At 36.9% G+C, this 16,161-nt stretch overlaps 1 protein-coding gene across 1 annotated transcript; it reads left to right on the plus strand.

Annotated features, from left to right (window-relative positions):
* The first annotated feature begins 78 nt into the window (after nt 1-78).
* rab24 (RAB24, member RAS oncogene family) lies at nt 79-11,002 on the plus strand. The gene is made up of 9 exons (XM_055180669.2): nt 79-570; nt 829-966; nt 1,480-1,548; nt 4,516-4,594; nt 4,749-4,816; nt 6,915-7,014; nt 7,099-7,149; nt 7,259-7,318; nt 9,709-11,002. The coding sequence occupies exons 2-9, from the start codon at nt 850-852 to the stop codon at nt 9,771-9,773; spliced, it is 609 nt and encodes a 202-aa protein (XP_055036644.1). The 5' UTR covers nt 79-570; nt 829-849; the 3' UTR covers nt 9,774-11,002.
* Nucleotides 11,003-16,161: the final 5,159 nt, after the last annotated feature.

The following is a 16,161-nucleotide window of genomic DNA, read 5'->3' on the forward strand; positions in this document are numbered from 1 at the left end:
ACACAAACGCGCCAGGCGATTCAAGTAGCCAATCAGCGGTGCCCTTAGACGCCACGCAAAATACTTCACCGCCGACTAGTGTAGGTAGCAAACTATGGTTTGAGACGCAGCAATTGTTTTTACTGAAGTCACATCCTCCACTATATAAACATGAAAGCACATACACACACAAGATTTTTTTCCAGTTGAATCCACACACAACGGTTCCGCTTTCACAGACTAACATCTGGCCGGTGCTATACTGTAGTTTTATTATACATAATAGGGAAGACAAAGCTTGTGATGACTAGCAGTGCTGCATTTAGTAATGTTGAAAGCTAAGCTTCTCTCTGTATTAGGTTTAGGGTGGGAAAAGGTCCAACAAACAACTACGTATTTTATTTTTGTACAGTTTAAAGCGTATAGCGAGTAGTCGCGTGTACTCATACATCGTCTTTAATTTTATTACCGATAGATTTTGTTGCAAATTGTCAATGGATTGCTAACTCAACCCTTAGCCACCCATCTACACTACTCATCTGCCTGTAAACTTGAACTGTTTAATCTGATCAACATACATCAGGAGCACAGGTAAGTGAAAGATATAGACACTTGAAATTGTGTTTTATTTGTCTACCATTTTATTTGATGTATTAAATTAGCTTTATTAGCAAAAGCTAGCAATGTGGTATTATTTAGCATGTTAAATTTGATAAAAGTAGCACTGTCATTACTTTTAATCACAAGATATTTAATGTTGTAATAGGCCCTAAAGGTGCCTGTGTACGTTAGTACAAGTATGTTAGTTAATCTATAAACAATTAACCCATATCTCTTCATTATTTTTAGTTTTTTTACAAACCCAAAATCATGACTGCCATGCGTGTGGATGCCAAAGTGGTCATGCTGGGCAAGGAGAGCGTTGGCAAAACCAGTCTGGTGGAGAGATATGTACATCGCCGCTTTCTTGTGGGCCCATATCAGAATGTAAGTCTATGTACATACATGTGTGTGTTGATTTGGCACAAATTAAAGGAATAGTTCACCCAAATATGAAAATGCGTCAATTTATACACCCTTATGCCATCCCCAATTGATATTTGACTTTGTAAAGATTGAATATCACATCCATCCATCATTAAAGTAATCCAACTGGCTCCAGTGGGTTAATATATGTCATCTGAATCAAAATGATTTTTTTTGTAAGTGAAAGCAATCTTTTTATCCCCCCATTTTAGGAGATAACATGACAGCATTTTATGTAAAATTATTCATTGGTGTTCAACTGAAGAATGGAAGTCATAGCATGTATACATTTTTTACATATGGGTGAACGATTCCTTTAAAACCAAGGTATACTTTCGGTTGTATGAGCAGTAATGTCTGATCTTGTCACGTAAACCGGCTCCACAGGTAGTGCTGCACTCCATCGCTGTCAGTTTTGATAACTTGAGGCAGTGCAGCTAGGCCTAATGTGTTCATTTTTTTTGTCTCAACAAGACTATAGGAGCTGCATTTGTTGCCAAAGCCCTCAATGTCGGTGATAAGGTGATCACGTTGGGAATATGGGTAAGTGTTGTTACTGAACGTCATCCCTCACCTTTCCATATAATGTGACCCAGTCTGTGAAAACACAGCTTTAAGGGGATACTCCAGCCAAATAGCACAATTACCCCATGATTTGCTCACACTCATTCTGAGATACATCTGTCCATCATCTTTCAGACGAACACTTTTGGAGTTATTTAAGTAAATGTCCTTGCTTTTCCAAGCTTTATAATGGTAGAAAACAGGGATCAGGAAACAACTTCGGATTTCAAACCCCAAAAAAGTGCATTCATCCTTCACAGAGGTAATCCACACGCCTCCAATGGGTAATTTTATGGGTTATCAATGCAATATTGTTAGAAAAAGATCCATATTTCAAACTGTATAAATTGTAATTATAGCTTCCGGTAACAATGAGTATGTTTACATGCACAGAATAAACCGGCTATGCAGACAACTGCGTTTACATGGGACTTGGAGATTTGTCAGGTTTCTCGCAGGTAGTGACGTCATCGCCTAGTACATAATAGACGATCAAAAAGCCGAAGGCATATCTGTCTTAAAGGCAGGATAGGCAGGAATTATCTAAAAAACTTTTTTACAAATTTGTTTAAAAACTGTCTTTATATTCCAATACATAATTAAAGGCGGAGTCCATGATGTTTGAAAGCCAATGTTGATATTTGAAATCACCTAAACAAACACGCCCCTACCTCAATAGAATCTGGACCTTCTGTTGATAGACCCGCCCCACACATACGCAACCCGGCAAGGATGTCGGTTAGTAGACACGCTCCTTACTTCTGATTGGCTATAAGTGTGTTTTGGTAGTCGGCCCGTCTCCTTTTCCAAAGCGTTTTTCAAACATCGTGGACTCCGCCTTTAAAATGTAAGTACTCTGAAAAAGAGAGTATAAAACTTGAGTGTCTGTAGACCTCTCAGCTAATTAAAGCCATTCGGGACGAAACAAATGATTGGCTTGCGCGACTATCACTCTCTCTTGCGACCGTGGTACCACCCCTGTTGCTACGGGATCTGCCCACACATGCGCACACCCGATTGATTTGAACGTGCACGAGGCACTCTGAAGAGCAAAAGTACGGCAGAGAAAGAGCATTCAGAACTCACAGTACCTGCATATGCAGTCAGCGAAGGCAAATGAGGCAAATAAAGGAATAAACGAAGAAATCAAACGAGAGTAAATAACGCGTGGCTTTTCCTCGAGTCGACGATGCGGTAGCGGTATTGTCTCCGGAGTGTAGTCCTCATCAGAGTCAACAATGCTTTCATCACGGAAACTCTTCCATGCAAAACACCGTTTATGTTATGAATCTAACACGAAATTCACCTTCATCACAGTGTAACTGATGGTCATGAAAAAACTTGTATCAATGCAATCTTATTTTTTAGCTTTGTCTTATAAACATAACTAGCGGTTTGTTACCTAATCAAACCAAATATATTTTCAACTTTACCAGTATCGATATGCTAACTTAATGGTGAGTACTAAAAGCCATCCTATTTGTTTCTATTCATAGTGATAAAGTCAGGTGTATTATTACATGTGATTGTGACATGATGTTACTACATGCACCGCGCTCCTTCCTCTCCGCTCATCTGAGGCGAATGCTTCTCCCAGCAGAGCCGGTCGGCATCGCGCGTTCATGTGTTTTGGGGGCGTGGCTTTAGAAGAAACCCAGAAGGGAGGGGGTGGAGTTATTGGAAAAATGAGCTGTGTTTAAAATAGTGGTGAGAGGTCTACAGACACTCGATTTTTATACTCTCTTTTTCAGAGTACTTACATTTTAATTATGTATTGGTATATAAAGACAGTTTAAACAAATTTGTACAAAAGTTTTTTTAGATAATTCCTGCCTTTAAGCCCGTTGTGATCATTCACAGCTGTTAATCATCAACAACCGGCAAAACCAACATCTCTCTGACTTAACTTTTAAACACGTGTTGAAGTCCATTATGAGAAACACTTAAATTATTATCTTACAAATCCGTGCATAACTTTGAAGGAAAATTAATTTTATATATATAAAGTAGATTGTGGTCCCTTTCTATCTAGCGGTGTTTATATCAAAACTAAAACAAACGTTCGTCTTTATAAACGTTCTGTCAAGTTTATTGAGTTGGCTTGCACGATTTTCGGTTGGAGAGCTTCAGAAAAGGTCACGTGATTTCCAGTAAGCAACATAGGAACCATAGATGCTCACTGTTTTTTCCGTTGCATTGTGGGAATTTTTAGGGAACGAATGTTCCAGTGCACTGGAAGGAATTTGCGATCGAGACAGCCCTTAAAATGTCCATCTCCCTGGTCAGTACTACTGAACACAGGAGCTGATTGAGACACAATCCCTAAGAAATTGCCTACTTCCATACAATATAGTAAGAGAAAAGCAGTAGGCGAGGTGTATGTCCTAATACGTAGTATTCCAAAAACAATATGCGAAAAGTACCAGGATGACCTACTTCTTCTGGTTGTGACGGACACTTCACTATCCCATGATGCCCCAGGAGAGGAGTTATCCAACAAAGAAGAGGAGGCGTCATCTGCGATGCGGCTGTTTTCATGCTGGTGTGACATGACGTGATGACGACGACTTCATCTGATTCATTTCTTTTTCTTACAAAATTGCATTGATTTTTTGGGCTTCAAAGTCAGAAGTTGTTCCTGATCCTTGTTTTCTCCCATTATAAAGCTTGGAAAAGCAAAGACATTTACTAAAATAACTCCAAATGTGCTTGTCGGAAAGATGATGGGCATATATATGTCAGATTGCTTGAGTGTGAGTAAATCATGGAGTAATTTGATAATTGACTGGAGTATCCCTTTAAGACATTTTTAGATTTACCGTTTTATATATAAAATCATCCTACATAATGTAAAGAACATTGTGTTAAAATCTAACTTTGATATCTTTAATATTGACTGAGTAAGATCATGTAATTGAAATGAAACTTTGATGCTCCTAATTTCAGGACACTGCTGGATCTGAGCGTTACGAGGCCATGAGCAGAATCTACTACAGAGGAGCCCGCGCTGCTCTCGTCTGTTACGGTATATCACTCGTGCATATGAATGTTGCTGAACTTCCTTAAGAAATCTATAGTCTAGCAAGTAATGGCTCATATGCTGTACAAGCAGTTTGTGTGCTTGCTTAAAAGAAATTATGTCTCAACTATCTCTGTCTATTGAAATGTCCTTTTTTAAGACTTGACTGACAGCAGTAGTTTTGAAAGGGCCAGGTTTTGGGTGAAGGAGTTACAGAGCTGTGAAGAGGTAAAGTAAGTTTTGTTATTTACAAAAATGAGGATTTTGATGCAAATCAGGTTGTTACAAAAATAATTTTGTGTCAACTGCAGCTAAACTTAAATCTGACTTTTTTCATGTTTAAGTGCTATAACTGGGTCCCCTATTGGGTGCTATTATCAACCTAGAAAATGTGAAAAAGATCAACCCAGTAACTCTGCAAGCATGTGAAAAAATTGGTCATTGACATTTTGCTCCCCTTGTGATGTCAGAAGGGGATAATATCTCCCTTTAATCTGCACCACAGCACTGCTATTTAGTGCAGAGATCAGCTCGTTTGCATTTTAAAGGGCACACCCAAAAACAGCACATTTTTGCTCACACCTACAAAGTGGCAATTTTAACATGTTGTAATGGATGATCTGTGTGGTGTTTTGAGCTGGGGCTTTACATGCGTGCTCTGGGGACACCAAAGATTTTTTTACATCTTAAAGGAGGTCTTGTGAAATGTTCCCTTTAAAATCACACCCAAAATCGCATACTGTGACAGTAGGTACTGAATAAGATGAAGTAGCTACTCATCGACCGTTAAAACAGTAGGTACTATAAAGTATGAATATGGATAGTATTAATTAATTTAGTCATACTACAGTCGTGACATACATCGTCATAACAAGATTTTATTGTGTTTTAAAGGGGACATTTCACAGGATTTTTTTTGGGATGTGGAATAAATGTTTGGTGTCTCCAGAGTGCGTGTGTGAAGTTTTGGCTCGGGGTACCCCACCGATTATTTATTGTGGCATGTTTAGATTGTCACTTTGTGGGTGTGAGCGGAGGTGTGCGGTTTTTGGGTGTGTCCTTTGGGGTGCAGGTGGGCCGATCTCTGCACTAAATGACATTGTGATATAATGATATTATTCCCTTCTGACATCGCAGGGAGAGCCAGATGTCAATGCGCTATTTTTTTCACATGCTTGCAGAGAATGTTTTATCAGGACTAAGTTACTGGGTTTACACATTTTCTGGGTTGAAGGAAGCGCTGGGGAACCAATTGTAGCACTTAAAGGAGTGGTCAATTTTCTTGGGGGAAAAATCCAGATGATTTGCTCACCACATGTCGTCCGGGGTGTTGATGTCTTTCTTTGTTCAGTCGAGAGGAAGTTGTGTTTGTTGGGGAAAACATTGCAGGATTTTTCTCATTTTGGTGGACTTTAATGGACACCAACACTTGACACTTAACTCAACACGTAACAGTTTTTTTCCAACGGAGTTTCAAAGAACCACAAACGATCCCAAACGAGGCACAAGGGTCTTGTCTAGCGGGGCGATTTTTATTTTTGTCAAGAAAAATTGAAGATATGCACTTTTGAACCACAGCTTTTCGTCTAGGGCCGGTCCAGCGTGACCTAACGTAAATTTGTAGTGACGTTGGGAGGTCACGTGTTACATATATAAAACGCACATTTGCGGACCATTTTAAACAATAAACTGACACAAAGACATTAATTAGTATCATTCAACATACAACAACGTCGGAGCGGTCCTCTTTCAACACACTTGTAAACACTGGGGCGGAGTTTCGTGTTCGTCCTCTGTGACCTCTTGACGTCATGACGTATTGTGTGAGGTCATGCTGACGCTTTCAGGACCGGACCTAGACGAGAAGTTGTGGTTTGGAAGTGTATATTTTTTATTTTTCTTGTCAAAAATGACAATCGTTTTGCTAGATAAGACCCTTATGCCTTGTTTGGGATCGTTTATAGTCCTTTGAAACTCCGTTGAAAAAAACTGTTAAGTGTTGAGTTAAGTGTTGGGTGTTGGGCTCTATTGAAGTCCATTAAAATGAGAAAAATCCTGCAATGTTTTCCTCAAAAAACATACATTTTGGGTGGCATGGTGGTGGGTGAATTGTCTGGATTTTTCTTTTGGGAAAATGGACTGATCCTTTAAACATGGAAAAGGTCGGATTTTAGTGATATGTCCCCTTTAACGCCAATTATAAAAGCAATAAGGTAGTTGATGCTAATGTTGTATCGTGAATAAATCACAGCTAAATGGGTTGCATGCGACACTTCACGTGGTGCCTAACAATTAAGTTTCATTTTCCAATCATCATCTCTTTCAGCACTGCAAGATATATTTGTGCGGTACCAAAAGTGACGTCATTGAGGCTGACCGAAGTACACGACAAGTGGACTATCATGATGTACAAGACTTTGTAGATGGTAAGCACAAATGTGTCCGTTTGTCATTTTCATAGTACTTAAAGTTATCAATAAAGTCAAATAATCAAAAGCTTTTATTTGCAGAAATAGGTGCACAACATTTTGAGACCTCAAGCAAAACAGGAAAGAATGTTGGTAAGTGATACTTTCACTGTATATCTGCTCTACTAAGCACTACTTGTGCGTGACCAACAGTTAGGTATCAAGTTTCACTTCTCATATCGCTTGTATTTTTTTTTTACAGATGAGGTGTTTCAGAAGGTTGCCGAGGACTTCAGTAACTGTGCTTTGGAGTTTATGCAAGGTGGGTATTTTGAAAATGACAACCATTGCGCAATAGGTGGATTAGGACATATTCAGAACTCCGTCCCTGTAGTTTCCCACTTTATGCTATGTGTCTGCAACAAATTGTATATGAGTACAGAACACAGTTATGGTGTATAAATCGAGACAAGGAAGCGAGCCACTGTGAACCTCATAAAACGTGTGAATTTTGTGTGAAAGTACGCATGTTAGGAGTTTTACAGACACGTAATGAATGGAAATGCCATACTCAAAGATGCCAGATTGGGTAAAAAATATAAATACAAGATCTAGTAAGAACGCATTTAATCTTTGTCTTTTAAAGTTCCCATAATGCATGCTGTTTCTGCTTATCTCATGTTAAGCTTTAGTACATAAGGGGGTTGTTTCCCAAAAAGAGATTAGCTTAAGCCAGGACTAGGCCTTAGTTTAATTATGAAATATAACTAGTATTAACAAACATGCCTTACTAAAAACATTATCTGTGTGCATTTTGAAAGGGGAATGATATATTTTAAGATATGTTAGTGCAAGTTGTTTTCAGTTTGGACAGCTCTTACATTTATTTTAGTCTAGGACTAGTCTAATCCCTGTCTGGGAAACCCCCCCATGGAGTAGTATTACATCCTTCATATCTCTGAAGTTTTATAAGATTTATAAAAGAGGTGCCACGTGAGGAGCGATTTCCAACATAACACAGAAGTCTTACCGCATGCAACTCATGATTCGTTTGGGACTTTTCAGCGAAGTCCAGCATTTAACACGCACGCAAAACTCCACTGCTTCCCCGGATAAACAAACTATATCCATTGTTTCCATAATGCTGGCTTACTTCTTTTTATATCCAAAACACACTTCTTCTTTCGTGCAATTGTTGAGTCTTGATTTAAAACAAAGCTGTCGCGTAAAGTGATGCCTATGACATCTAGCGTTCTCGGTTCTCGCTCTCATGCTGATTGATGTATGGGTGTGCTTTTTTGGGGAAGTGCCCATAAAAGAAATATGATACGTAAGGTCTCCCCAAGTTTATTACTAATAACATTATTTTTCCCTTTATTTGTTTTATTTAGATCGAATAGGTCAGTGCTGTTAAAATGAGTTTGTATCAGGGTTCCCACGGGTCCTTGAAAGTTTGTGAATTTGGGTAAAAAAAAATCAAGGCCCTGGGAAGTTTTTGAAAATGTACATACATAGATACAGGTCATTGAAAGTGCTATTTTATGCAAGAAGTTTTCTGGAACAAAATCCATATTATTCCCTGTGTAGTGTTCTAGACTTTATAAGCACACGTGCTAAACTGTTTGCTTTAAATGCTTATATCTTCTGTATGTGAATGTTGATTCATACCAAAATGCTTTATTGCATAGTTGTGTTTGACACATGAAAACGTCTCGGGTTACGTATGTAACTGTTGTTCCCTGAGAAGGGAATGAGACGCTGCGTCTCCCTTGCCATACTTCCTATGTCCTTGTAACGCCATCTTTGTATCATCAGATAGTGATATACTTCCTAGCTCCCACGTCACCCTGTCTTTGTCGTTAAGCCAAAGATTAGGATTTACAAAGGGTTAGAAACTAATAATTAAAAAACACGGTTGTGAAATTCTGGGAATTTTGAAAATTTTCCATGGAAATTACATGAGAATATATGGGAATTGTCGAACATGGATGAAGATGAGTCAGATGTCGAGCAAAGATAATGTATGTATGTGATACGGTTTAAATAAATTACACAAAATGTACTCATTCTTTTCCTTTTATTCCTTAAAGGAAAACATCACAGTTTTTCAATATTTTACTATGTTCTTACCTCAACTTAGACAAATTAATACATGTCTATCTTTTTTCAATGCGTGCACCTAATCTTTGTACAGCACGTCATGAATGTGTTAGCACTCAGCCCAGCCCCACTCATTCCCCAGGATCCAAACAAGGATGAATTTAGAAGCCACCAAACACTTCCATGTTTTCCCTATTTAAAGACTGTTACATGAGTAGTTACACAAGTAAGTATGGTGGCACAAAATAAAACTATGAGAACTATATTGCTACACTTAGTTTGCAGCACTTCGACCTCGGGCGCAGTAATATTGCCGGAAGTTTGAATCGAGAGGGGGAGTAGTCAGGAGTGAAGATGTTACTGAGTGCTCTTCCGCCATACAATATAATTCTCATTTTTTTATCTGCTTAAAAAAATCGGCATGTTTTATCTACAAAGATTAAGTGCACGCATTGATAAAATATAGGTATGTATTAATTTGTCTAAATTGAGGTAAGAACATAGTAAAATATTGAAAAACGGTGGTGTTTTCCTTTAAGTTTTCTACTTGGAATATTTCCAAAATACAATTTATCAACTAATTTGTCCTGATTTTTTATGTTGTCCTCGCAGAGGAGAAGGGAGTGGACCTTGGGAAAAAGAAGGACTCTTATTTTGCCAACTGCTGCCATAACTGACCCAGCGCCGGAAAAAAACTGCTGTATCATATTGTCTATTTTGGAACAACTGGAATCATCTTTTATATTCCTTAAATGATCAACTGGAGTGTCCAGCCTGATAGTGTTTCTCATTTTTGCTGTGCATTAGGTTGGAATCAGGCCCTATGAAGACGATTCATATATGACATACTTTTTCCTTTCTATTTCTGTGATCAAGCGATAAACACACTTCTTTGTCAAGAACAACTTTTTTTGAACCTGAGAATGTCGACTGAAATGCATGGCAATCCATTTTACCCAAAACAAAAGATGGCGGAAGAAAGAAAAAGCTTTAGGGAAAGATGCCTTTGTCATTGCCAAATCTAAAGGCCTATGCTTTGCACCTTTGATCATTTTATCAATGTTTCCATTTTACGTCTTTTGATGTTTACAGGATAAAGTATAAACAGTTTTGTCATATATATCCACACACTAAGCTGGAGCTAAACTTGTAGTTTTCATGGATCTAAAAGATGGTTTCCACTAAAAAACTCAGCCAGGAAAAGCTGTCGTCTCTGGTAAAGGCTAAAAGTAAAGAAGACACTCATGTTGAGAACACTCAAAAATCTCTTAATGTGGGACTTTTTGAAGTATTACTGCATTGCATTTTGTGAATCGTCTGCATAAACGCTGCCTGTCGGACGCCAGATATGCTTTTCATACTTAGTAGAGCCCAAAGTTTTGTGTGTAATGTCTAATAGTAGTAGTTTGACATCATATGTCTTTGTCTTGCTGCGATTCTAAAGCAAACTGATATGAATGTGATGTTAATGTTTACACTGTTTAATTATTATTATTATTTAATTTAACTGGACAAGATGTTGTACACAGGGACACTAATTTGTCAGATGTGAACGTGAAGATCTTTGTATATAAAGCCTTAGTTATATTTTGCCTGTATTAAAGGGATAGTTCACTTAAATCATTTATTCACCCTCATGTTTTATTAAACTGGAAATGAATCATAAATGGGAATCATGCAGTTGACTTGAGGGTGAATAAATGATGACAGAATAAAATTTTTAAGGGGTGAACTATCTCTTTAAATTATTTTCAACAATGCCTGTAGCTAAACATATTACTCTCCTCCTGAAAATGTGTCAACTGCTTGAGATCCTGATCGTGTGCCATTTTAATTGCACCTTCCTACAAAACACAACCATTTTTACAGCAGCCTTCACACAATGTACAATACATTGCAAAAAGTTTTGAGTGTCAATAACTTTTTTGTGTTGATATTTTTGGTAGCATCTCTGAGGAACTAGTTGCAGGGAAACATTTGTAAATATGTTATAAATGTAAAACAAAAAGAAACACAGCCGTTATTTTGGGAGTCCGGGTATGGGAAATCAAAAATATCTAACCAAGTAAAGTAAAAATGGTTTATGCACTGTAAAAATTTATTATTTGCTGTTTTAATAAGATGATTTACCCAAAAATGATCGCACTCATGTTGTAATCTGTATACATTTTTCTGTTATGCTAAACACCAAAATGTTTATAACCAAGAAGATCTGGGGCGCATTGAAGAAAAAATTATAACGTGGAAGTGAATGGTGCCCCAGATCTATTTGGTTAATTTTTTGTTTATATATTTATTATATATTTTTTGTTTAAATATATTAATTTGTGTTCAGCAGAACGGAGAGATGAATACAGGGTTGTAACAACTTAAGGGTGAGTAAACGATGACAACATTTTTTTTTGGGGGGGGGGGCTAACTATCCCTTTAAATCTATTAAGTTTATTTAAACTGGCTGTGCAAGTCACTTCAACTCACTGTTGTAAATGAAAAATTAACTCAAAAAATCAAGTTGAATTTGCTTAACTTTTAAGCAACTCATCAATAGTCAATATTTAAAATATTAAGTTGTAATGACTTGTACAAAGTTAAAGGGATAATTCACCCAAAAATGAAAATTCTGTCATCATTTTCTCACTTTCATGTTGTTGTAGACCTGTATGAGTTTCTTTGTATTGATGAACACGAGGGAGGATATTTTGAGTTTGTAACCGGGCTGATCGTGAGCCCCATTCGCTTCTATAGTATTCTTTTTTCCTACTGTGGAAGTGAATGGGGCTCATGAGCAGTTTGGTTTCAAACATTCCTCAAGATATGTTCAAAATATGTTCATGTTGATCGGAACAAAGAAATGTGTGCAGGTTTGTAACAACATGAGAGTGAGCGAGTAATGTCAGAATTTGCATTTTTGGGTGAACTATCCCTTTAATGTGAATTTAAACATCTGTGTTTAAACTTGAATGTTTAAGTGTTTTCAAATCAAATTCATTCATCTACTCTTGGTTGCACGTTCTCAACAATTAACATCAGATTAGCAAATATATCTAAAACATCAGAGGAATGGATTGCATTTAACTGATTAAGATGTCAGTTAACACTTCATTGATCTTTAAGGTTTGTGTCATTTTGCAACCCAGAATCAAAATAAATAAAATGTATATAATTTGCATTAATAAAAACTTTGAAGGCTTTTTTGACATTTTAAAACATTAACAATTTTTTATGACCTGCACATTTCTGTTATTTAAATGTGGCGATAAGTTCTGCTTCCATGTGACAAATGTGCATCTTTAACAAAAGCAAAACAAAGAAACAGTTAAGTGCAGACTGGTGGTAAAATAATAATAGCAGTAATAACAAAATCATTTTGTAATGCTGTTTATTCTGTACAAAGCACTACAGCACAACTATAGTCTTCAACCAGGCAGCAGATATGTTTCCCTTTTGCATGATTTTCTGAAATATAATGAAGTATAACTCTCAGAGAAGAGTTAACACCGTCAAGTGCAATAATATACATGGATACAGTAAACAGGCTGAAATGGTGCTCAGTATTCAGAAGACTCAAATCGAAGGTTTGAAACACCAGCAGACCGAATCCAGGAGTATAACACACAACAAGCCCATATAACTTATCTTAAACAAATGACTATAAAGGACTTTGTCTTGTTGCCAATAATAATAGGACTTAATTCACATTCTTGAACATCATTCAAGATTTCACCGCCTAAGAAAATGCTCATATTCATTGTAAATGCAAGTCGAACTTGATTCTCAGTCAATTTCTTCTAGATATCTAAGGTATAAAAAGATATACAACTGTATTGAATAGCCACCTAACATTTTTTTCTCTTTGCTCATCTGATTCACAAAACCTTAAGATACTTGAAATTAACAAATTGTCTGTGGTGCAAAAACAAATACAAGTTTAAATGTAGGTTGCTTTCTTAACTCATCTATCACTTTGTTTGGGTACACAGTAAAAAAGATTTGTTATTTCAACTTAAAGGGATAGTTTACCCAAAAATTATAATTCTGTCATCATTTACTCACTTTCATGTTGTTACAAACCTGTACAAATTTCCTTGTTTTGACGAGCAAGAAAGAAGATATTTTGAGTTATGGTTGTGACCAAACCAATCATGAGCCCCATTGACTTCCATAGTAGGACAAGAGAATACTATGAAAATAAATGTTATAATCAGTTTGGTTACAAACATTCCTCAAAATATCTTCCCTCGTGTTCATCAGAACAAAGAAATGTATACAGGTTTGTAACAACATAAGAGACAGTCCCTCCAGAAAAACGCGATTCAATGCATACTTATGCGGCGGCTGCATTTTTTAAAATACACTGCACTTTCGCCACATAAATTGCAAACTTCTGTGCATAAAATATGCAAGGCTTGCATGATTTCATAATCCACACATTTTTGTAGCAAAAAGTCACATATATCTTAGCAGAAAGTTTCAAAATGTTGCATTTACTTCACACAAGCGCAGCCATGTCCCCTGTTGCCATGGGAATGTTATGAAGTGACGTATTTACGCGACGTGAACATCAATAAGAAGCTGATTAAGCTACAAACAGTTTTTGCAAGTTCCGCAATTTCATTGCATAAAAATCCCGCATATTCCGTCGCATTTTTAAAGAAAACCTGTCACAAGATCAAGGATTTTTGCCTGCAACAATCACAAAAAAACACTCCCAACGGCCTGAAAAAAAAAGCGTTTTTCTGGAAGGACTGAAGAGTGAGAAAATTATGACATAATTTTCATTTTTGGGTGAACTATCCCTTTAAAAAGTAAGTGTTCGTGCTGCAAAATTTTAAGTGAATTCACCTTCAGTTAACTAATATTTTTTTAAGTTGAATTAACTTTAAAAAGAGTTCATGCTGCCTTACAATTTTAAGTCAATTCAACTTCAGTTAACTAATTTTTTTTTAAGTTGAATTATCTTCATAAAGTGTTCATGCTGCCTTAAGATTTTAAGTCAACTCAACTTCAGTTAACTAATATTTTTTTAAGTTGAATTAACTTTAAAAAGTGTTCATGCTGCCTTAAATTTTTAAGTTAATTCAACTTCAGTTAACTATTTTTTTTTAAGTTGAATCAACTTAAAATTTTAAGGCAGCATGAACACTTTTTAAAGTTGAAACAACAAATCTTTTTTCGATGTAGGCTCAGTGACATTTTGGCTTGTCCAGTGCATGGTTTTGGGGCAGGACAACCATTTATCTTGTTTAGACAATGATGGTAATGCATGGGAACTTCATTTGGTGCAAAATTTGACACTTCCCCCTATAATTAATTCACAGCAGAACTGAGTGCAACCAGAAAAGAGTTTAGCATTGTGATGCCGCACAAACTTTCTCCTTGGCAGACATGGAAAACCAAAACAAAAGAACATTTGTCATAAATCTTCAGGGATTTTAAGCCAATTTAGCAAAAAATAATTTAAAGAAACTTTTAAAATTCTCTAAAATACATGAGAAATATACTTAAATTTGTCTTCACATTTGTTAGAAGATGAAGTTTGGATTATTTTATAAAAGTGCGATATCAAATAGTGTCATTTAACATAGCTGGCACCATAACATGTGACTCTGCCTGTGAAAACCCACCTAAAGTCATTTTTTGAGTGTGATTTACTGTTTTCTACATAAAATCATCCTACCTAATGTAAAGGACGTTGTGTGAAAATATAACCTTGATATCTTTAATATAGACTGAATAAGATCAAGTCAAAGATTGAAATGAATGTGAAATGAGTTTAGTCTGGATTTCACAGCAGGGTCACAAATGTAATAATATGTAATATATCAGAAAAGGTGATGGATAGACAGTGCACAGTATAAAATGTTGGGTAAAAGCAACCCAGCATATGGTTATTTATAACCCAACTGCTATTTCTGTCCAATATTTTCTCTTTAATTTTTTTAAAGTGTGGTTATTCTTCATCAACTACCATCAATTAACAACCTACTGCACTTTTAAAGTCCATGTAAAGTCATTTCAGAGAATTGTTTCCAAACACTTTATAAATGTTAGAAATGTATTCCTGAAACACGTTGTAGTACTTAATTGTGGAGTTACTCCGTTAAACAGTTTTTCCACATTTCTGAATTATTTGGGCGGGGCTAAAACAACAGTGGCTTGATGATGCACTGGAGCCACCAAGCATGGGCCCCGCCCCTAAAACAATCGCGAGCCTTCATCTAGGTCAGTGTTTCCCAATCGTGGTCATCGAATACCCCCTCCCAGAATGTCCTAGATGTCTCTTTATTTAACACACCTGATTCAACTCATCAGCTTGCTGGAGAGACTTGTGCTGCATCCGAAATCGCCTACTTCCATACTATATAGTAGGCAAAAAGCAGTAGGCGAGGCGAATATTATGTCCGAATTCATAGTATTCCAAAAACAGTAGGCGAAAAGTACCCGGATGACCTACTACTTCTGGTTAGATTTTGAAGTGTGCATACTTCACTATCCCATGATGCCCCGGGAGAGGAGCTATCCAACGAACAAGAAGAGGCGTTGTCATATTAGGAAATGGCAGAAAGAGGCAATGCGGCTGTTTTCGCACTGGTATGACATGACGTGATGACGAATTATGTTACATGATGTATCAACATGGTGTATGTAGTACGTCCGAATCGTATTCATACTACCAGAATTCATACTATACTATGGTCAGTGAGTATGTACTTCATCTCATTTAGTACGTACTGTCACTGTATGCGGTTTCAGACGCAGCCTTGTCAACCATTCTGGAAGGAGGCTGATGATTTGAATCGGGTGTTTTAAATAAGACGTCAATTTAAAACTTTCTGTGAGGGGGTACTCGAGGACCAGGATTGGGAAGCACTGATCTAGGTTATATTGTTCATGGTAGCAAACAGTATTTAAAATTTAAAAGAGACGGCAGCTTTCCCGCGAGTGGGTGTGGTCTCAACACCGACAGCGGTTGAAAGCAGAGAATCCTGCTTGTTTTTCCAAGATTTTGATCGTTTATTATAATTGGCATTTTTTCTGTGGTGTGACAAACTATGAATACATTTC

Source organism: Misgurnus anguillicaudatus, chromosome 9 (genome assembly GCF_027580225.2).
Source record: "Misgurnus anguillicaudatus chromosome 9, ASM2758022v2, whole genome shotgun sequence".
In the NCBI taxonomy this organism is placed as follows: domain Eukaryota; kingdom Metazoa; phylum Chordata; class Actinopteri; order Cypriniformes; family Cobitidae; genus Misgurnus; species Misgurnus anguillicaudatus.